Source organism: Brienomyrus brachyistius, chromosome 7, assembly GCF_023856365.1.
Source record: "Brienomyrus brachyistius isolate T26 chromosome 7, BBRACH_0.4, whole genome shotgun sequence".
Classification (NCBI taxonomy): domain Eukaryota; kingdom Metazoa; phylum Chordata; class Actinopteri; order Osteoglossiformes; family Mormyridae; genus Brienomyrus; species Brienomyrus brachyistius.
The window spans coordinates 27,092,861-27,114,467 of record NC_064539.1 but is presented as its reverse complement, the minus strand read 5'-3'; the positions used below and the strand labels follow the sequence as shown (position 1 = coordinate 27,114,467).

At 39.3% G+C, this 21,607-nt stretch overlaps 1 protein-coding gene and 2 long non-coding RNA genes across 7 annotated transcripts in view; 2 read left to right on the top strand and 1 right to left on the bottom strand.

Moving 5' to 3' along the window:
* Window positions 1-243: 243 nt before the first annotated feature.
* The window catches only part of LOC125745628 (uncharacterized), a 71,336-nt gene continuing 49,972 nt past the window's right edge, over window positions 244-21,607 (top strand). Inside the window, exon 1 of the long non-coding RNA XR_007398724.1 lies at window positions 244-438. This is a non-coding gene — a long non-coding RNA (uncharacterized LOC125745628). The remainder of the gene's footprint in view (window positions 439-21,607) is intronic.
* On the top strand, window positions 1,682-17,414 carry phf24 (PHD finger protein 24). 2 transcript variants are annotated; one of them, XM_049018640.1, is made up of 8 exons: window positions 1,682-2,218; window positions 7,003-7,403; window positions 10,060-10,245; window positions 13,246-13,324; window positions 13,767-13,969; window positions 14,153-14,319; window positions 16,350-16,448; window positions 16,747-17,414. In XM_049018640.1, exons 2-8 carry the CDS (start codon window positions 7,005-7,007, stop codon window positions 16,844-16,846), a joined length of 1,233 nt encoding a protein of 410 aa, XP_048874597.1. In that variant the 5' UTR covers window positions 1,682-2,218; window positions 7,003-7,004; the 3' UTR covers window positions 16,847-17,414. The 2 variants fall into 2 exon arrangements, with proteins under 2 accessions (XP_048874597.1, XP_048874598.1); XM_049018641.1 differs by having other exon boundaries at window positions 1,684-2,218; window positions 16,750-17,414.
* LOC125745626 (uncharacterized) overlaps window positions 13,197-21,607 on the bottom strand; it is a 24,957-nt gene continuing 16,546 nt past the window's right edge. For 3 of the 4 annotated variants that reach the window (XR_007398719.1, XR_007398720.1, XR_007398721.1), the window contains exons 3-5: window positions 16,326-16,393; window positions 14,133-14,215; window positions 13,197-14,002 (exon numbers count right to left, since the gene is read on the bottom strand). This is a non-coding gene — a long non-coding RNA (uncharacterized LOC125745626). The remainder of the gene's footprint in view (window positions 14,003-14,132; window positions 14,216-16,325; window positions 16,394-21,607) is intronic. The other variant, XR_007398722.1, reaches the window with a different exon arrangement.

Below are 21,607 nucleotides of genomic sequence, written 5' to 3'. Positions count from 1 at the left end.
TTCATGCTCTATCCAAACACAACAATAAGATTATTTATTGAACATCCTACATCCATTTATGACATCCATATATATATATATATATATATATATATATATATATATATATATATATATATATATATATATATATATATATATATATATATATATATATATATATATATATATATATATATATATATATATATATATATATATATATATATATATATATATATATATATATATATAATATAGGGGCGGCATGGTGGTACAGTGGTTAGCACTGTTGCCTCACACCTCTGGGACCCGGGTTCGAGTCTCCGCCTGGGTCACATGTGTGTGGAGTTTGCATGTTCTCCCCATGTCGTCGTGGGGTTTCCTCCGGGTACTCCGGTTTCCCCCCACAGTCCAAAGACATGCTGAGGCTAATTGGAGTTGCTAAATTGCCCGTAGGTGTGCATGCGTGAGTGAATGGTGTGTGAGTGTGCCCTGCGGTGGGCTGGCCCCCCATCCTGGGTTGTTCCCTGCCTCGTGCCCATTGCTTCCGGGATAGGCTCCGGACAGGACAAGCGGTTTGGAAAATGGATGGATGGATGGATATATATATAATATAAATAAAATATGTATGTATTTTTAAAATCTTTTCATGCCATTGCTTCATTTTTTATTTGCCCCTTGAACCTTATTGCCTCTCTCTGTCCAGCTGCATGTCTCTCCTGCATTTATCCATCCACTGTCCCTTTTGCCCTTGCAGGGTCCATTTTGTGACAACACCAATGGGATTTCACAAAAATAAAACAACACATTGTACCCCTGCGCAAAGGAAGAATGATGTCATCAGGAACTCTAACACAAATGATACAAATGATGATGTTTTTTTTATAGTTCTGAATGACACATGCAAGGAATTATAGCTATTTAAAAAATTTTATTTATAGCTACCTGTATATTAGAAAGATCAATTATTGCCCTCATATGCGGTGTAATTTATTTCAGCTGCTCTCCAGAAGAGATTAGCCTCATATCCCTCCCTTGTCGTACTGTGCTATATGGATAAACGGATACGGCCTTGACCAAAATCTAGAAGCATGACCCATGTCCCCGTTACGAGTGGGTTAAGCTGGCCCTCTTACGGCTCAGTCTATTTCCTCTCTCAATAAAAAGATTTTCCTTCAGACCAAAATAACTTGAAGATTCCTACGTTTCTTCTGTTTTAACAATATAAGTTTATTGGTTCGATATATTTGATGCTTTTAGCCTCTGTCAGAGGAACCTTGCACAAAATTATGCCACGTGTATTGATTTTCTGTGTTGATGATTTCTACTTTTTTTCTAACCACAACATGTTGTATACACCTCCCCTGGATGACAGATTTTAAAAGGAATTTATGTGGTTAATTGTGACTCATAGCATGTTTTTCCTCTACTGACCAACAAATGGAGACACATTTACACACATCAGTTGCTTTTAGGTCACACTTAGCCTAATAATAAGTATTATTTTTTAAAACAACAAAATCCATGACCTTGGATGTTGAGCCAGGGTCCCATGTGAAACAGATCAGAAAAGCAGAACATTTAATTATCGTTTAAAATAGGTTTCTGCGCACATTCATGCAAAGACTTGTATTTGGCTGTCACATCGTGCGGAGTGCCTGTAATACAAAAACTAAACTGTGTTTAAAAAGTAGCCTGAGCTGTTATTGGTGTTCCCTGAGACAAACGTCATGTTCTTGAGCAGCGCCCGTAGCAATTGACGAAGACTGACAACCCACTATACTGTACGTACAAGTTGACCAAGACCGTAGAAGAGATGCGGACGAATTTACACCAGTCGCACGTGCGGTTTTTATTCGGTTAAGTCGTTAACTGGAAGTTAGTAATGTTTTTAAACGCGGATTATTCTTAATTCAAAGAGCTGAACGTTACACAGGGCCGACTATTCTTAAAAACGGGCAACGCAGTTCAGCACCAGAGCTGTCCGAGCCTCGGCTCCTCCGCATGAGCCTCGTCATACTCTCACACTAACAGCCCCACGACTTTTAAAACTGCTTTATCATTTATATTTGCCCATTTACTTCAATCATTCTGGGCATCTTAGTTTTGCGAGGGGAAAAAACAACTGTCAGAAACACATACTTTTAAGCCAAGCGGAGCTTGAAATGAGGTGTTGACGGCGAAGGAGACTGGGGGGAAAAATCAAGTCACGGAGCGCCGTCCGCTTTGGTCTCAGGTATGATATGCTGTACTTACTTGAAGAAAAGTATCTCACTTTTTGTCTTTGAGTATATGTCGTTTCATTTAACGTTAAAATACTTCATAATGCAATTGTTTTATTTTCAATGCTTTATTAGATGCACAGGGGATAGCAACCGGGGTGGGGGAACGGAGGGGACATGCTACCCTAATATTTCATTTAGCTTAATAATCTTAATAATAGATCTTTCTATTTAAACTATTAGGTTGTCCCCCCAATATCTAACTCAGTCCTATGCCGTTTTTTTTTCTTGCAATCAGCTCTATAAATCTGTGCACATCTATGTTCCGGATCGTCGGTCATTATTATTTAATTTCTGCAATTTTTATTGTGCAGTTTTGGTTTTGCAGAAGGTTTCCGCGAAGTGGGAAGAATAATGTGTCGTTTTCATCTACGTGAAGAGACGTTTTTACGGGGTATGGTTTCGGAGATTCATAGTGCATTTTCACGCTTCCCATTGCCAGCGATGCACATTTATTTGTGTTTATAAATCTCTACCTCTTTACCATCGGCATCTCTTCTTTTCTGATTGGGGTATTAACTACAAGCAAGTAATTAATATTTAGGCGATATATACAGAACGTGTTCAATGATTTAAGTTACTGTATATAAAGGGTAATACTTCACGTTAAAGGGGAAATGCCTTGTTATGTTGCTCATTTCTTGTTGTAAATGTGATGTGTTGCCATACAGATAATACACAAGAAGGTACATTTTCCTACGAATCAACAGTAGGCTAGATCTTCGTATTTCGTGAAGATGTTAATGCGAATTCCCCTTCTGAAAGGGCATGACTGCAGGGCAAGCTTGTTTCTTCAGACATTCATTTACAACTCAATGTGATTAATCACTACATTAACTGCTGCTTCATTTACAGCCTTATTTAAACTTTACACATCAGTGAAAAAGTAACCAGGCGTCATAAATGAAGGACGGCTTTCCTGTTTTCTGTATAAGCATAAACATAAGAAAAACGAATAGTAAATATGACGACTACAGTAAATACTGATATCAGTATGCTGCTTGGAACAAAAATAAAGTAGATCTAAAGGAAAATGTGAGCAGAAATGTGTTCTCTGACAGCTTACATTTCTATGATGCATATTGCTAAAGCAAATCTGAGATTTTAATTGGATCATCTAAATTGAATTTAAATAATTTATGGGTCAGGCTGCAGTTTAATCACACTGCAGTTTCCTTTTATTGGACATTTTCTGAATTTGTGGAACAGAAATGCAACTCTGGGAATGTGCAGCTTTAGGATGCTGATTGCACTTAGGATACACGTACCGCATGCACTGCATCCATTTAATCCCATTTACAATTATGTATTGGGAGGCAGTGTAATTAGGATAAGACTGCTGTGTGGAGGAACATACACTGTGTATGGTACACTGTGAACAGCACAGATCATTAGTGTCTATTTGCAGGAATCTACTTCGTGTCTGAGGTCTGGGTTCCACATCATCACTACTGAAGTTCATCTTTGCCTAACCATATTCCCCAAATTGATTACAAGATTTTATCGGACACAGCAGTAGTTGTCCAGAAACCAATGTCACCCCCCCCCACTCCAGCCCTAAGGACATGAATTCCTTCCCAGAATTCTTAAGCCTGTGCCATTCTTATTGGCATCCCTACAACATACCTATTGTTTCTACCTTGCAGTACGTTGGTTGACTCTGGCACTGCATCTGGCACAGGCTGAATAAAAATGTAGGGGGGGGTTTCTTACTAAACATGCATTCACATTCAGATGGCCCTCTCCCCAAAATCACCAGTGGAATTTTAAATCCTGGGAAGTGGAAATGTGTACATCGCTTTTTGAAATGGTTATCATGGGCATGGACTGTTCGACCAGTTTTTTTTATATAATGGGATTTGGCTGAGGACCTGGCTGGTGTAAATCTCTGGACAGAACTTGCTGTTTTACCTATAGGAATTTTTACTTTAACTGACAGTAAAATAGGAATGGGAAATGAATTTAGTGTAGATTTATCGGCAAAACAGTAATAACATTTTCCCTTTGAATATAACCCTGTTGTTTCATACACTACAACAAATTTTTAGTTCTTTCAAGTGGGAAACTTCATTGGCCAAAGCGGGATTCCGTTGCCCTGCATCTAACTCATTTAGTAGTTTCTGTGTATTAAGAAGTACATTTTGTTTTCTTACATGAATTTGTTATCTAGAATGCCAGCTAAAACAGACATACATACCATAAACATATAATAGTACATGAAATTGTAGTCAGCTCATACTGATGAGGGTATGAACATTAGAGATGGCTCCCATCTTTATGAGACCACACATATTTGGAAACACTGACCTAAAAGAGATTTTTTTTAAATTTAAATACTGTTCTGTACTTTCTATCATAAAGAAGAAAACAACACAAAATAACGATCTGTTTCTCCTTACATATTTTGTCTTGCTAAAGATTGAAAAGTTAAATTATGTATTATATAGGGAAAAATATACTATATATAGCGAACTGGTTTTGTGGAGAAGCTAGAATAGCTAGAACTGTCACTGGAGTTTACTGAAATATTGGCCTACAGCTTGGGCAGATTAATCTGTATGCCTGTGTGAGGAAGCTGAGAGTTCAGTCCCATTACTGGAATCCATTATACAGGGTGCTGTCCAGTAAGCCTTTATGAATGAAAGCTCTTTCCAGATCAATACAGTTATATGTGTTATCAAGATACCTATGCAGAAGCCTGTACTATTGTTTTACCCATATGCTGCTATGAATTTCTTAATATAGGACCATGACAATAAGGTGGAACTGGAATGAATATGTCTACATCCATAAAGTGTCAGGTTTATAGGTCTCTATGATTATTTGTCTACTATGTGCCAGTGTTCAGAAGAAAGAGAATATCTGAACCTGACTTCCTATTTACATACTCATACTATTCAGCAGTGATTCTCTTTTATCTTTGGAATGAAATAGCTGAGAAATACGAAAGCAGACTGCTGTGACGATCTTAATGTATACTTCAGTAACACATTACTTAAAGCAATCATCGTGATGCATTATAGAGACCTTCCTAATGCATTATAATGCATTCATCAAGTATTACAAACACAGCTATAACTATTATAAAAAGGCATAACACATTATACCCATGTTTGTTATGCATTATGAATGCTCTGTGAAGCTCTCATCTATAATGCATTATAGGTACATTCATAATGAATTATAATTGTCAGTATAAGCCATTCTTATTACTTAATACTTATTAGTAGACATTCCATCCATCCTTTTTTTCATCTGATGAAAATGCATCTGATTTCAACGTCATGAATACAAAAATGGCTGATGTGTTCAGTTGAAAAGAAAATGCATAGTTTCTTATGCATATGTGTTGTGTTTTGGGGGATCTTAAAGATTTTCAGAATAATTCTTGATTTGGTGCTGTCCGTAAAAAACCGGAGCTGAGGTGCTTTGCCAAACGTACATGGAGATGAAGGCGTTCTGATCTGCCTGAGACAAGAGCTGAGCAACAGCAGCAGATGCTTCACAAAGGCTAACGGAGCCCAGGGATTTATTCTCGGCCTGTTGATGGGATTATAGATTTTTAAAGAATCCTCCATTTCAAAAAAAAATTTGTTATCCTGTGATGGTGCTTTTTCGATTGTGCTGCTGTGAATTTTGTGTGGTTGCAAAGTGAACCTGGAAATGAATGTATTACACTGTGTAACACATTTTTTGTTCCTGAGTAGTAAGGGTTATTTCCTACAGTATTTGCTTGTGCCTGAAAATATGAAAATGGCTGTTATTCCCCACAAACTGTGCTTTTCTAACCAGAACAGTGCTATTTTGAAATTTCCACATTATCCCAAATATTCTAGATAGATTGAGTGCTGCGTACAATACTGAGTATCTACTAGAACTTTCTAGAATTTTCCAGTAATATAAATATTAGTTTAAATACTGGGGCCTTGTGCCCACCAACTCACTCTCGTGATCACAAAAGCAAAGATTTCAGGGAATTTCTATACTTAAAACATCCGAAGCATAAGCAATTAGGATATAACACTTACTTCTCAGGAACAGCAACAAAAAAATGTTGTGCAAATTTTAGTTGACAAGCTATGATTTGTAGGAACAGCAGTACTCTGCCTTCTCTAACACAAGGTTTTTACACTGCTGGCCTGATTGTGTCACCCTCAGTTTAATGACGGCAAATCTTACTCGTGACTTTTCATGACTGTCTGATCAGTCCTTTTCACACAAATGTTTCTAATATGACTTGAATACTTGATTATATGATTTGATAGTATTGTTTGAATTACTTGACAGGCATAACGCTATTCAAATGTACAGTTTAGTTATACCGTAGTTTAGACCTGTTGCGCTCAGATGTGGAGCCAGGAATACATTTTATTATAGGCTTACCACAGCTCTGTTGAATTCTGGCTTCTGAAGGGTGTCGATTAATTGTCTGTAACCACATATGTAGTGCCAGCCAGGCGAACTACAGTACTAAATCAATGCATGGTTATAATCTGAAATTCTAACGTTATTTAACGGAAACTATAAAAGCAATTGCCCTTGATCGGAAAGTTATTGGCTGAAGAATCAGGGCCAACAGAATGATGGTGGGTCACTTAAGCAAGACCCTTCACCTCCAGCTTCACCTCATGTTGGCCGGCCACTGCCCTGTGCGTCACTGTGGACAGGAGTGCGTTTGTAATATGATTGTGATGATATCTGTAACACTGCGGCTTGTGTTTGTCTTCTCATTCTCCAGACATGGGTGTCCTGATGTCCAAGAAGCAGCAGGTGGAGAAGGTGAGGAAGTGCAGTGCGGTAGTTACAGTATTCAAGGAGGGAATAACCAACCGACCACCTCAAGCTAGTTACGCTGATACTGAAGACCACACTAATCCCACTGAGGGGCCTGAAAGCTCTGAAACAGACCAGAAGGAGGAAGAGGAGTCAGACAATGGCAGAAAACAAATGGCCCCTGTGACACAGCAGGTGTCATCATCAGTCAATCAGGAAGCCTGGTCTCGGCTGCTTGACGGCAAAGGGGTGGAACCAGAGGATCTTAAAAAAACCAATCAGCTTGTCCCTCCAGCCTTCATCCGGCCAAAACGGGACATCAATGATGACCAGCCAGTCAAAAGTGACCTATATCAGAGAGAAGAGGTGAGTGAAGTAGCATTAGAATTAGGAAAAAATAAAAACTCTCATTGTCTAATGTAATAATCCAAAGCATTGCATTCTGGGTTGTGTATGGCCTAGTGTAGTACACAGCTACTAAGCATTAGTAGTTAGCTCTAAAATGTAGGCTTACCTGTATCACTAGGGCTGCACCCTCTGAAGGCTGCATTTGAACACACAAGGCCATCCCATTTAGATGCCTCCTTGAAATGCAGCCTAGAAATGCGTTATTGTTTTGCTGAAATCCCAAGATTCATTGCGCGAATCTTCGAAGGACACAGAGGACAGGACATTATTATCTCCACTAGGGTTATATCCTGTACTTCTGTATAACGGAGCATATAGCAATTTAAATGATTGTTTAAACAATCATTTAAATGACATATTTATAAATAGTCAATTAAATGACAATTTCAGTTATAATTTAATCAATTTATATGACACATTTATAAATAATTATTTAAAAAAAATGCCAGTTTACATGATTGTCATGTCCCAATCGTGTCGCTCCTCCTGTGTGCCTTGTTATCCTCGTGCAGAATCCCCATGTTACCAGCTGTTCTGAGTCTTGTCTGATTGAGTCCGTGTAGTTAAGTGCTTCCCTGTTAGTCTCCGCCCAGTTCGGTCACTGACGTCTATCCTTCGTATTGTCTCGTGTTCCGTGCTGTTCGCCCAATAAATCCCCCGTTCCCCGATTCTCTGGCTCCTTCTTCCGCTTCCCTGTTCCTGCTTCCCCTTTGGTGTGACAATGATAATTTAAACAATAAATAAATTACATGTTTATTAATTGAATATTGACACACAACACGCCTCCATGCTGGTGTCACTGTTGTTATTATTTAGTTCATTTTGTTTCGCATAAGTTACTAAGTTTTGGAGTCACATTTCTCTAACCCTATTTTCCCCATTGGATATGTGTATTTTAGCATGCGGTTTTAGTGAACTGGAGGTTTCTCAGGAACGCATTATAGTCACATTGAATGCATTTTTTATATTCTTACCTACCAAGAAATCCATCAGAGTTTAATGATATAGACAGTACTGTGGGCGTTTTCATACAGTGGATCAGATTTGATTTTGATCCGCCAATCCATATGCAGATCATATATCATCATTATTAATAGCCTGCAGTCTCCATCCTATCTCTGTAGCAAGATGACTCACTGGTGAACCGACAAGGAGACATATTCTTGTAAAGTTCTTGAAAATGATGGAATCATTCAAATTCATAAAATGACCCGGGATGCAAACCAGAAAGACAAAAAATATGTGTAATGTTGTGATTCTGTGCTATGGAGGTGGCAGACCCAAACCAAAGAAATGCCTGCCCACTCTATGAGTATTGTTAATTAATTAAGTAGGCCTGCAAGTTTGGAGCCAAAGTGTTCAGCAAATTGAATCATGGATGAAGTATTAAGAGAAGAGTTCAGGTTTACCTTGTTTGTACTTTGCTGATTTGTTGTAAAGATCTTAATCATTCTAATGGGCTTTTATGGTAGTTATAATTAAATTAATTCAGCTAAATGTCAAATTGCTGTGTAATTGTGCCCTGTAATTGGTTGACACCCCATCTTGGGGTCTTTCCTGCCTTGTGCCCATAGTCTGTGGGATTCAGACTCCCAGTAGCCATGATTAGGACGGATGGATAAATGTCAGATCATGCCTTGCAATGGGCAGGCGTCCTGTGCACTGTTTATTGCTGCATTGTGCTCTGTGTGGGCCCCTCCCCCATTGACCCTGTTTGGATGCTAAAGTGGGAGGTTCTTGGATGGCTCAGCTTAAAACACAGAAGTGTTTTTTCTTATTTGTAAAATGCATACTTCTGTCTAAATTTTCATTTAACCTTCAAAGAAAATTGCTTTTTTAGACTGTAAACATTACATTTTTGAAACATGTAAAGCAAATTAATAAAAAAGCAGAATTCATTTTTCCATCCATCTCCCGACCGCTTTTGAAACTCCAAGATGAATTGTTGTTCAGTCGAGTTCAGATAAAAAAAATATATATTCCATCATTGGAAATATTTAACAAGATTTTTTTTTTTTTTACGTCATTAAACTAAAATTATCCAGATAACATTAAGAACAAAATTATGAATAACAATGTGGAAAAGGAGCAAACGGAAGAGAGGAATTAAATGGCAATCGTATGAGAAGTTACTGTAATTGAAGGTTATCATCAGTATGGAGATATGACATATAAACAGATATACAGCTGCTGAACTAGAACACAAGATCGTCTCTACAAATTTAAAACTGTCTGGCCATCCCATAAAAAGAAAATACAATTCTTGCTGCAATTTCTATTTTATTAACACATTAGCAAAATAGCTATATTTTAACCAGCTAATTAGTTTTATTTTGAAGGTACAAATAAATTAAACTGACAAGAGGTGAGTTCCTGGATGCAAATCAAACTAGATCATATATTGTATACAAAAATAAATACACATTGTTGAGAGAAAGGTACAGAATAATGAAATCGGTGCGATGAAATGTTACCTGAAGATCACCGACAGAGACCATCTGACAAACACACCCAATAATAATTCTGCTTTTCCACGTACTGTAAGTGCATTACTGGCAATGGTATTTTTGAGTAAGGATTTTTTGAATGACCTGCATTCTTGTCACTCTCGTAGCCCACTAATGATGAGATGTGTGACGTCTGCGAGGTGTGGACCGCAGATGACCTGTACCCTTGTCGGATCTGCACCCGAGTCTTCCACGACGGGTGCCTGCGAGAGATGGGCTATCTGAGCAAGGAGAATCTGCAGGAGATGAGGGACACTGCACACACCACCACAGGCTGGAGCTGCTACTACTGTGTGAGTGTGTGTGTGTGTGTGTGTGCGTGTGTGTGTGTGTGTGTGTGCGTGCACGCGTTGCATTACCATCTGCTCGTACTGTGTGCGCGTCTCATACATCACTGAGTGAAAACAGGGGACAGTGTTTCTATTTAGGGCAACACTGACCTTATATTGTGCTTGTAACATAACTTCTCCTGTATATGTATTTTAAGCACATCCTTTTAGGTAAAACTATAATCAAAATGTGCAGAGTCAGCCGTTACTACTATGCTACAGTTTTATTTTATTCTAGATTCATGGATGTTGGTTATACAGTAGGACACATATAAATAAAACCTTTATTTTTGGACCAGTGAGGGTAAATGCCTGTATGATTTGCCATCTCACAAGTGGTTTCTTAGAGGAGCATCTCTGTGAATATGTGTGTAATGTGATTATAATACTTATTATAATAACATCTTAGCAGACTATTGTTTCCTGTAGTTGTTTTAGTATATCCGCAACCTTCATAACTGTCGGCAATGACTACATTGCTTTATATTAGAAACGTTATAATACAGGACCATGCTCTCTCTTACCTCAAGATTTTACCATTTTCAACATTTGGAATGCCACTACTCTGGTGTAAACAGGTTCTGTGCAATTAAACACCCTCGTCTTTTGGGAAATGTGAAATACAATTCAATTGGGATGTTTTCCCATTTTCCTCAATTCCATTTTCTGCTGACAGCAAGTATGGATGTGCTGATAGACCTAGACACATCCCGCGGTTCCTGCCTGCATCCTCACAGGAGAAGGATAGGTGGTGTTGTGGTAATTAGCGCCGATGAAAAACCAGCCGTTTTTATCAAACCTGGGTCCATCGGCAGTAGGTTCTGTTTTTTAATCAAATGCTGAAGGCTCTTGGCATTCTAATCTACATGGTCATTGTCAGTAAGCATCTAATTTTCCTCGAACATGTTTTTCGCTTTGAAATAAAGCTGCATATACTGTAATTACTAGCTGGGTTTGCGAAACTGGAAATACTCCAGTTTTCCATGGGCTGAAGAAATTGCTTTGGCTCTAAATTGATTTTCAAGTTTTTTTTTTTTTGTTTTTTTTTTGTTGTTAATTTTAAGTTTTATTTAAGCACTTCATAAAAATCCATTTCAAGGCAATGATTTTGTTTGAGATTTGTTTATCATGTATGGCTTTTCTGAGTCCTAATTGTTCCCTGAAATTCCATATTGCTGTGTTCAATGTAATGCCTCCATTAGTCTTTGTAGCTCCCATTCATCAATGCTTAGCTGAGTGTGTTCAAAGCTCGAGTATACAGCAGCAGTAAATCCACTGTGAATTACCTTACTTCAATTTAAGCATGACACCATTTGTCTCTTACCCTTTTTGGCAGCCAAACTGAATATTATTTCAAGGACATTTCTTGTTATGTTGAAGCATGGCTTTTCAGTAAAGCAGGGATGTGTGGAGTATTAATTACATCTGATTATTAACAGTAATCATCCCTTATTTCTGATTTGAATTGTTAATGGCTGGTGTGATTTTATAAGCACCAGCTACTGTACAATTAACTTCACAGCAGTTGTGATTGCCCTCGGTTTGAACCATTCAGTTGGTGTGCGGAACTTGCGAGTAAAAGTTGTCTCAGTATTCATGATTGGCGTGTGTGTGTGTGTGTGTGTTTGTGTGTGTGTGTGCAGATATATGTTTACTCACTTTAGGCTATATGCACAATACGTTTTTGTGTATTATAAACACTCAGGGAGTGTAACTCCAGTGCTGGAATTAAGCTCTCTTTAAGTTACCTGAGAGATCATGCTCAGTTATTTAAATTAATGGTGTGAGCAGTTCAGTAGGATGCATTGTGTAGCATTTTTGTTGCAATAAACAGGCACAGCAAGACGTGGGGGATGTTTAAATAGTACTTATGTTTGTACTAGTTATCATTTGTATTTGTGATGATTATTTACTGATAGCAAGATAACGAATGTCATTGTTCATTGTGAACATACGGTGAAGCGAGTTTTCATCTCGTTAGCCCTGACATATTTTCCTTGCTGACAACAATCCACGCAAGTCCATTAAAAACCAAAAAAGACTGGTTTCTTTTTGCTGTGCTAAGGGTCTTGCACTGTTTTTTAGGTTTAATTTTGAAAAGTAGATTCTGAAAAAGTGTATTTTTGTTCTTGCTTAAATAATGCATTTATGGAGAAATATGCTTTTCTTTGGAGAGCATCGGTATATATACGTCGCGCTCTGTTGTAGGACAGCTGCCAGCCATATGGTGTAACCCAAGTGATATTTGTGTAACCAGTGAAGTTTACAGTGAATTTATTTTCCAGTAATGTGTAGGAAGGGCATGTTAACTTTGCTGAATATGTTCCTCTTCCAGTGGCCTTTACTATTAGCGGTCAATGCAGGGTTTATTTCAGCAGGCAGAGGAGTCATTTCAAGCTATTACTGGGTCACATCAGCATCTTGCGGCATTGATCTCATCCCTCTCCTCCCCTGGGTTTAGCTTCTAGAATGGGTCACTGTAGATAGCAGAAAGATGTGTAGGAAGTAAGAAAAAGCTGGATGAGATAGAGGATCTGACTGGCTTAAACCAGCAGTTTGAAGTTTACTCCAAAGTGACTGCGAGTTTTCATAGCCTCAGTGGTAAATTCGGTATCACACCTCAAGGTTTGATTCCTACTCTAACCTCTATTGTCTCATCATAGCCCCAAGACATAGTTTAGCTGGATTGGTGTCTTTATATATGGTTGAAGATTTGTGTGTGGGCTTTGCGTGTAGTTTGGATAGAGGATGGCACAATGGCTCTAGCATTAGGGGTTTGAATCTCATCTCCGCCATCCAGGATGTATCCCAGAACTGTGCTGTCAGGACCCTGACCAGGATAAGCAAAGTTAGAGGACAGATGGATGAAAGTTTTATGCAGCCCGGCCTTGCATATTCAGGAAATTGACCTCCCCTGCCTCATAATCCTTTATTATTAATATCACAAACATTTTATTCCTACAGGACAATGTCAACCTCCTTCTCACAGAAGAAGAGATGTATAGTCTCATGGAAACCTTCAAACAGTGTAAGATCATTCCAGGTGAGCTATTCTGTACTGTCTACTAGGTGGATGATGAAGTTGAACTTTTTAATTTATATAATAATGCAGTTTTTTAGTTAGGTAATTTTGTGTTCTCCTACAATCAAAAAAGGCATGGTTTAGGTGAATTGGTGTCTCTATATCACCCATTATTTGTGTCCTGTAACGGCCTGTGCTCAGTCTCATGCCATCTGCTTCCCTGGGTAGATTCCAGGGTCACTGTACTGGCTAAGTGGTTGTTAAAACAGAATTCATAATAATTTTAATAAAAAATATCTTTTCTGATACAAGGATTTTAAACCATAAAAACATTAACTTCACTATGAAAATATCTTTTTTTTTTTTTTGCTTACCTATAAACAGAGCATTACTATACTGACTGGATCACTGTACCACCTGGTCAGGTGTTAATTAACTGTGAATTAATTTTCTTTTCCCATAGAGTCATGTCTTGGGTCGGATGGTCTTCTATACTACAAGCACTTTGTGTTCAAGCAGCTTTTTGAGAGGGAACTGTCAGATGAGCAGGAGGAGGAAGTCCTGGCCCAATATGCCAGTTTGGACACTGAGAAGAAGGGCCACATCGAGTGGTCTGACTTCCTGTACCATGAATCCTTGGGGGTCCTGAAGAAGTTCCGAACTCAGGTGGCAAAGCCTTCCATGTTCCATATCTCTTTGCTGCAATTTGGGTAAAAAGAATAGACAACTTTCAGCTGAATTATAGGGATGTATGAACGTTTGTGTTAAGCGGTTTGATTACGAACTTAATCATACCAGATACAATATAGTTTCGGTGACCAGACAGTACCTCTCTCTTATTTTCTCCAGAATTCATTGGTCAGGTTGCTGACAGCCAAAGAGAGAGATCGAGCGAGGTTGGTTTTTTTCGGCCTGGACCAAGATAAAGATGGATTCATCACTATGTGGGAGACCCGCAGAGTCCAAACATCCTGGTTCCAGAAACATACTAAGGAGTCACAGTCCTGCAGTGTTAGGTAAGGTTTCCATGGTTTATGGTATACCATAGCAATCAGTACAGCTAGTGCTGAATCAGAGGTTTTATTCAGTCATGTCAAACTAAGACTGAGATCATTTATATTTCACAAACTAATAAACCAATGTTGACTTGAGCTTCAGGTGTATTGGTGAATTAGATGGACAGTAGCTAGCATATATTTGGATCTTCAATGGAATATCTGCATTTGCATACATTTCTTAGAAAAATGTCTAACCATGTCATAGCAGACAGACAACAACAGCTAAGCGTTTGCCAAGATCTTTTGAATTTCAAAATAACGAGACGCTGCTTTCCTGGTAAGCAGCCAACAAGGCTTATTTTTTTGGCTGAAACTTCATCTTTACTGCAGGAAGGCCTTGATGTATCGCGCAGTTTGGCTGCCTGTTCCGTGCCTCAGTAATTTGTCGTTGCTATTCCTGCTCCCTCCTCTCTTGCCTGCAGAGAAGTTTGTCAAAGCATGTACCGCAACCTGGACAGAACTGAGCAATTATTCATTCGATAGGCATTTAGTAAGCATACATACTCAGTAAGAATGCGTTTGAGCATAGATGTCAGGGCAGAATTTTATATCTTGGATAGGCCGGGTATAGGATGTAGATTTAAAGACGGATGTTCAGTTTAAGTACAAATTTAGTGGAGTATTCACAGGCTAATGGCAACTATTGCATTCAGTTATGAATGTAACTAATTATATATTTGCCTTACTCTTTTTACTTACTCTTGCCTTACTCTTTTTAGCCCATATTGTATTACTACTTTGATCTGAATTCCTATTACTTGTTCTGTGGCCTATATCACTCTTTAGTGTTGGCTCGCATACTCATGATAAACGTGAAACTAAAGCAGAATATTTCATTCAGGTCATCGTGTGACTTTTATATTAAGACGCAGAAACCTTTACACAAACACAGTACATCTCTTATGAGAGCCTTTGAAGTAAGTACTTTCACTGCAGGTTGCTTTGGTTCTCCTAGTAAGAGTGGTCACATGTTTTCATCCTGTTTATTTGTATGAAGTACTACTGGAAAAAAAACTACCACTCCAGGTCCATGGTATTAGAGGAGATGAGCCGTGAATGGACTGCATAAACATTGTATTTTAACCTGGACAATGCACTGGCTATGTGGAATAAATGCAAAGGAAATAAAGTAATGAAGCAAAATACAATATCTACATTTAAATGGATTGTAATACTACATCATGCAATGAAAACAATTAATGCTACTTACTATATCCCAGAATGTTTATGTGACATGTATCATGGACACGGCTGTCGTGGTTATCGTGGTAAAACAGCACAAACAACAGTGAAACATTAGCACTGGCGACATGATGATGCAGTGGTTGGCACTGCAGCTTCAGACCTGTGGGCCTTGGGTTCAAGTCTCCGCCAGGGTTCTGTGTGTGGCGCTTGCATGTTCTCCCTGTGTTGTTTCACCCCCCAGAGTCCGTGATGAGGAAAATTGGAGTTATCGTAGGTGTGTGAGGGACTGCTGTGCGAGTGACTGCTGTGCGAGTGACTGCTGTGTGAGGGACTGCTGTGCGAGTGACTGCTGTGCGAGCGACTGCTGTGCGAGCGACTGCTGTGCGAGTGACTGCTGTGTGAGGGACTGCTGTGCGAGTGACTGCTGTGCGAGCAACTGCTGTGTGAGTTACTGCAGTGCGAGTGACTGCTGTGTGAGTTCCTGCTGTGCGAGTGACTGCTGTGTGAGTGACTGCTGTGTGAGTGTGCCCTGCGATGGATCGGTACCCTGTCCGGGGTTGTTCCCTGCCTTGCACTTGTAGCATCTGGAATTGGCCCCAGATGCCTTTCATCCTGAATAGGACAAGCAGCTTCAGAAAATTGATGGATAGAAAACATTAGCACCAAAAATGTAAGGAGAAGTGAGTTATGTATGTACAGTAACGGTCAGATTTCCCTGTTCAGACACACCTACAGTACTAAACAGGCAGCACGTGCAACAGCAGAGTGGGTGGAATTACATCTTCCTCTCCTGTCTTGCCCAGTATCAGTCACGTCGGGCCCATATCAGAGAGCAGCCCCGCCAGCTCTGGGAGTGAAAAGAGCAGAGGGAAGATGTTTCATTCTGACAAGGACCAAAACAGGTGTGTTCCCCGTCCAGCTCTACTTCCCTTAAGAACTTTAAATGGGGTTTATATGTGCGTGCATGCAAGTATGAGGATACAAGCATTTGTTATCCTCCAGTGATCTCAAATCAAATTTATTCTTATCTTCACGCTTATATTTAATGTTAAACTACAGTTCTTTAAAAAATAACCAGTTAAATTGTAAATGTATTGTATTTAGAGAGCCAGCATATTAGACCTTCTCTGTACCGACATCTTTGACATGCTAATTGTTTTGGGTCTTGTCAGGTATAATGATCTTTGTTGCTTGCTCTAGCAGACTAGTCGGCTGGCAGGAGTTTCTGAGAGAGAGTGCGATCTACATCCTGGCTGCCCGGCCCAACAGTCCCTCACTGCACCTCCTTCCTCCGGCCTAACTGTGACTGTCCCGAGGGTGAGGTTTTGTGTGCTGGGGAGGGGTGTCACAATGAGGCAGAACACAATGGGATGACAGGAAACACCAAACTTATGAAAACAAGGAGTTTCTTATTTCCATTTTGTGAACAATGTGTGTTAACTGGAATCACCACAGGTAGATGATGACAGTAAAATATTTATAACAAAATTATATATATATATATATAAACATTGATACCTTTTCTAATTTTGAGGTAGTGCATTTGTTATAAAAGATTTATTTAACATCGTAACATGTATGGTAGTCTGCTGGGAGATCATTAGTAATAGATGTTCATGTCTATTATATCTCAATAAATTAAAACTACTTCAGTATTAAAGCACATAAATACAGACCCTTTTACTTTGACACTACATATTATGTGTCACCTTTGCACTTTTTAAAAACTTTTCCTAGAAAAGAAAAACTTTAAAATGGAGGAATGTCGTTATGTGTAATACAGAGCCTAATATACGTTTGATTAATGTGCAGCATTTCAATTTACACATCAGTTATTAAATAAATTGATGATACAAGTATTTCCAGTATCACTGTGTGCAGTGAGTAAGTGATGTTTGACTGTAGCATCATAATAATTTACATTATTGTCTCTAATGATCACATGATGCCTTCATCTTATGTGGGTTTTGGAGATTCAGCAGAGCGACTGACAAATATTGATGACTTAATTAAGAAACCAGCTCAAGTCAAGGTTTGTTGTCTCAAACTGTTGGGTGTTCTAAGAGGGCAGGCAGAAAATTAAGGCTGAAAATCAAGTTAGGTTCCGAATACCAGCACAGCGGGCTGACAGGCCTAACTGTACTGGGGAACAAAACAAAAATATAGGTTTTAGTTGTTAGCCTTTCTAGGCTTCTCACTCCGCAGATCAACATCATGATCTCAGCAGAAACATTGTAACAATAACATGACTTAGTGATCCATGACAATTTTAATCCACTAGATACATGAATATTTAACGGCATAGAAATAGGCGGCATGAATGAGACGAGAGCTAAATACCCATTAAATGCTGTTGAACAGCAGAGGGATGATGGAATATACTGAAGCCACATGCTGTTCATCTAAAACAGTAACACTCAATTAGCGCTTCTGCTTTTCAATACCATTCCAAGTGTCAGTATAGATGTGGTTATTTTCACACTAAAAATATGATAATAGAAGTATTATGAGGAAAATTATGTACCTCTAAATTAAAGATGAGTCCAAAATGAACTAAAACAAGCTAATAACCATCTGGCCTACAATCGATGTGCTTCTACTGTAAATGTCCATCCAGTTTTCTATCCCCTTTCTGTGGGGGTCATGTGGTACCAGAGCCGATCCGATAATATAGGGAATAAGCCGGCATGGGGCGACAACCCTCCGGTTACCCAGGCACCATTTGGCAAATCCTGTGGGAAAAGCCCACGATGACATGGGGAGAACGTGCGGACAGCCCACACATCCCGGGAGTGTGAGGCCCCAGGGCTAAGGACTGAACTAAATCACCTTTAAGTCGTATGCTGGTAATTAAATGAGGAAATAACATGTATTTTTAATTTACGCATTTTTAAAATTCATTAATTTGCTTATAATGACGGTATAATGTTGTTCCAAGATCAGAATTCTGTCCAGATGATAAACAGAGGGCTACATATTTGTACATATTTGCTTGATAAACTGAACTGCATTGTCTGGATTTAAGAAATACAATTAATAAAACTAAAATACGCACATTACAACGCTGACTTACTTTCCCTGTGCAGTAACTGAGTTTTCTAAAACCACCTCATCCTCCTTCCTTTCTTCCATTAATTTGAAAATCCATACAACACCTAGAAATGTATACAGTATAACTGAGCAGAGTTGCAACAGAAACATTCATTTCATTTACTCCTGTTACAGCATGGAAACGGTATGTGATCAAGCAGGATATCAGATAAATCTCTAGTAAACTAAGTGCTACTTCTGTTACTTGTATCCAAGAAGTCAGTGTAACTTGAATTACGATTTCCGATTCTCTACAGCAGATATAGGCAGATATAAGCCATTACAGAGAAGACTCAAAGAACTCATAAAGACACTGAGCGATAATCAGGGGAGCTTTTATGCACAGGCTTACCTGGGCTGAATCCCAGGGGCCTCAACCAACCTTGTTCAATAAAATTTTAAACTTATATTTGCTACATGTGTCACATTCTATGGGAATGTCCTGTATTGAAAAATGTAATGCTGAGTCCTGGTTAGGGCCACTGTGGTAAGTGATTCATCCTGTATTTTCTCCTCCAGACCAAAACACAATTTAAACTGGACCATGTGACTGATCACTTCTAACACCCGTGCAGCCTGTTACCGTTTTTATTGAGACACTGGTAATAATACGCCGAAGGTCCAAACATTAGATAATTGCGAGGCAGATTAACAGAAAAAATAACACTAAAGACAGATCAACTGTTTTTGGAATATTGAAGAAAATGATTCTTTTTTTTATCATTTTTCACTCAATACGACTGTTGACATTATGCAGGGACAAAGACCGTGCGGGTCTGATGACCCAGACTGACTCAGACACTCCAGTTGCTTCACTCAACACATCAAAAAATATGTTCTTACGTTCTTACATACGTCTTTTGTTCTCACATCAAAAAATATCTGTTCTTTTTAATAGCAGCAATTAACAGCATTTGTTCTTCCACAATGACAACCTCAGCTACTGAGATAATTACCAAATGTATCTTGTTTACCTTTAATGTCCCCTGAGACACGGAGATGGCGCCAAAACAAATGGGGTAAATATAACTCATTTATGAAAATGATTCTGGAATTAACTTCTATCCCTCTTTCCTCCTGCAGGTAGTAGATTACATAGGTTGCGCATTAACAGGATGCTGCTGGCATTGAACGTGGCTGTGATGGCTTTACTGGCCAATTATTTGCTTTGACTGTGTTCTAAATTTCATCCATGTGAGAAATAAACTTCTACGCCAAAGGTACGATTGAGAAATAATTACAATGAGAACAGCCTGTCATCCCTGCAGTCAGGAGTGGGTTTGCTGTTTCGGGGGCCGAATCCTAATGCTTGGTTTGGGAGGTAGCAAGCAGCACTAGTGCCTTCAGTAGCATCAAATGTGTTGTTCTTTGTTCTCATTTGCATATTATTATTATTATTATTAGTAGTAGTAGAAGTATTTTGTTAACCTGGGGTCAGTTTTCAGTCTTTCATGAAGGATTTAATAGTCTTGGCCTGTTGTATTCCTGGATTTTAGTAACCGTTTGTTGTGTTATAGTCAGCTGCTGGTGTGTGTGTGTGTGTGTGTGTGTGTGTGTGTGTGTAGAGCCTGGAGGTGAAGCTTGGTGTGAGGAAGGGACAGGGTGCCAGAGCTGTGTGAGGTAGAGTGACAGAAGGCTGGCTGCACTTTAAAACGAAACTGACACTTTTTCAGAAGTGCCTCATAGCAGACGGACGATAAGGCCATTGGGGGAGCTTATCTCCTCTCTTGGAGAGAGCCATTTTCTAAAATATTGAAGGATTGTTCTGAAGTCTTCCCTGTGCTATTATGCAATTCCCTCCTACACATGCAGAACAGATGAGTTCACTTCCCGAGTCCCAAGGAAGCTCTGCGATGAGGCACATTCACAACACCATCATCAGCATTGGGTAACCCTGTTTCCTGTCAGCTAAGAGCAGCTTTGTCACGATGTTTATGGCTTTGAATGGCTCACATTTAGCATAAGATTATAGCATCATGGGCTGCATTATCTTTTTATCTTTGACCAGGCCTACCATCTCCAGGGTGACAACTGGGGATGTTGTCTTGGGCGCAGAGAACCCAGGTGGCAGTGGCAGGTTTTGACGTCCAGAAATGAACGATTCTCTTTTCTGTGGTTTTCCGGTTGCCTGTACTACGAAGCGGGGTTACTGGTTAATCCTGGTACCTTGTCGGATTTAAGGCACCACAGTTTAGATGAACTTCGTATTCGTTCACTTACATTTTGCCCAGACTACCTTAAATCCGACAAGTTACCCCGATAAGCCAGTATCTCCTCTTCGTAGTACAGGCCGCTGGTCAGTGATTTTAATTGTGTCTACGGCGATCCTTCCTTTACGGAAGACAAAGCTGTCAAAAGTGCACGGAAAAATATGCAATCTGTAAGACTGATGTTCCAGACACCTAATGAAGCTGGGTTCCTTGTATCATGAAGGTTTGTGCGCCATCCCCCAGGTGGTCTGGGTCTACCCTGCAGTAGTCTGGGTCAGCCGATTGCCACAGAAACTATTTCTCGTGGCAAATGAGGTCTCGGCATATAACTTCCCGAGCAATTACATCCATTGCAGTTAGACACTGATTATTAAAGATTTGAAACCCACAAAGAAAATGACATTGACCCTCCCCTCTGCCCATTGTAGCTCTATAATAAGGGCAAGCGATAGACTGGCTGGTTTTGTGCAGAAATATATTTTAATGTAATGCACTTGTTAAACCCACAAAGCAGATATACATTTGTCCCCCTCCAGTAACACTAATGACCCAACACCCAGTTGCCCTACCAGCCCGTCTATCATCTACCATGTTGACAAACGCAACCTTGAAATGTGTCGAGCCAAGAAATGAGCAGCTCCCAGACGTAATATAGCTAAAAAAATATTGGACTTAATGAAGGTCAAGGGGTTGCTATTAGACAATCAACAAACATTTTTAGATTTGATTAAAAAAATCTAATAAAGTCTTTATAATCAGGA

Bases quoted from the DNA above. Each gene is read 5' to 3' on its own strand.
- phf24 (XM_049018640.1), top strand. From the start codon at position 7,005: ATGGGTGTCCTGATGTCCAAGAAGCAGCAGGTGGAGAAGGTGAGGAAG. The intron at 14,320-16,349 runs GTAAGGTTTCCA...TGTCTTGCCCAG, and splicing joins TCACAGTCCTGCAGTGTTAG to TATCAGTCACGTCGGGCCCA. The intron at 16,449-16,746 runs GTGTGTTCCCCG...TGCTTGCTCTAG, and splicing joins TCTGACAAGGACCAAAACAG to CAGACTAGTCGGCTGGCAGG.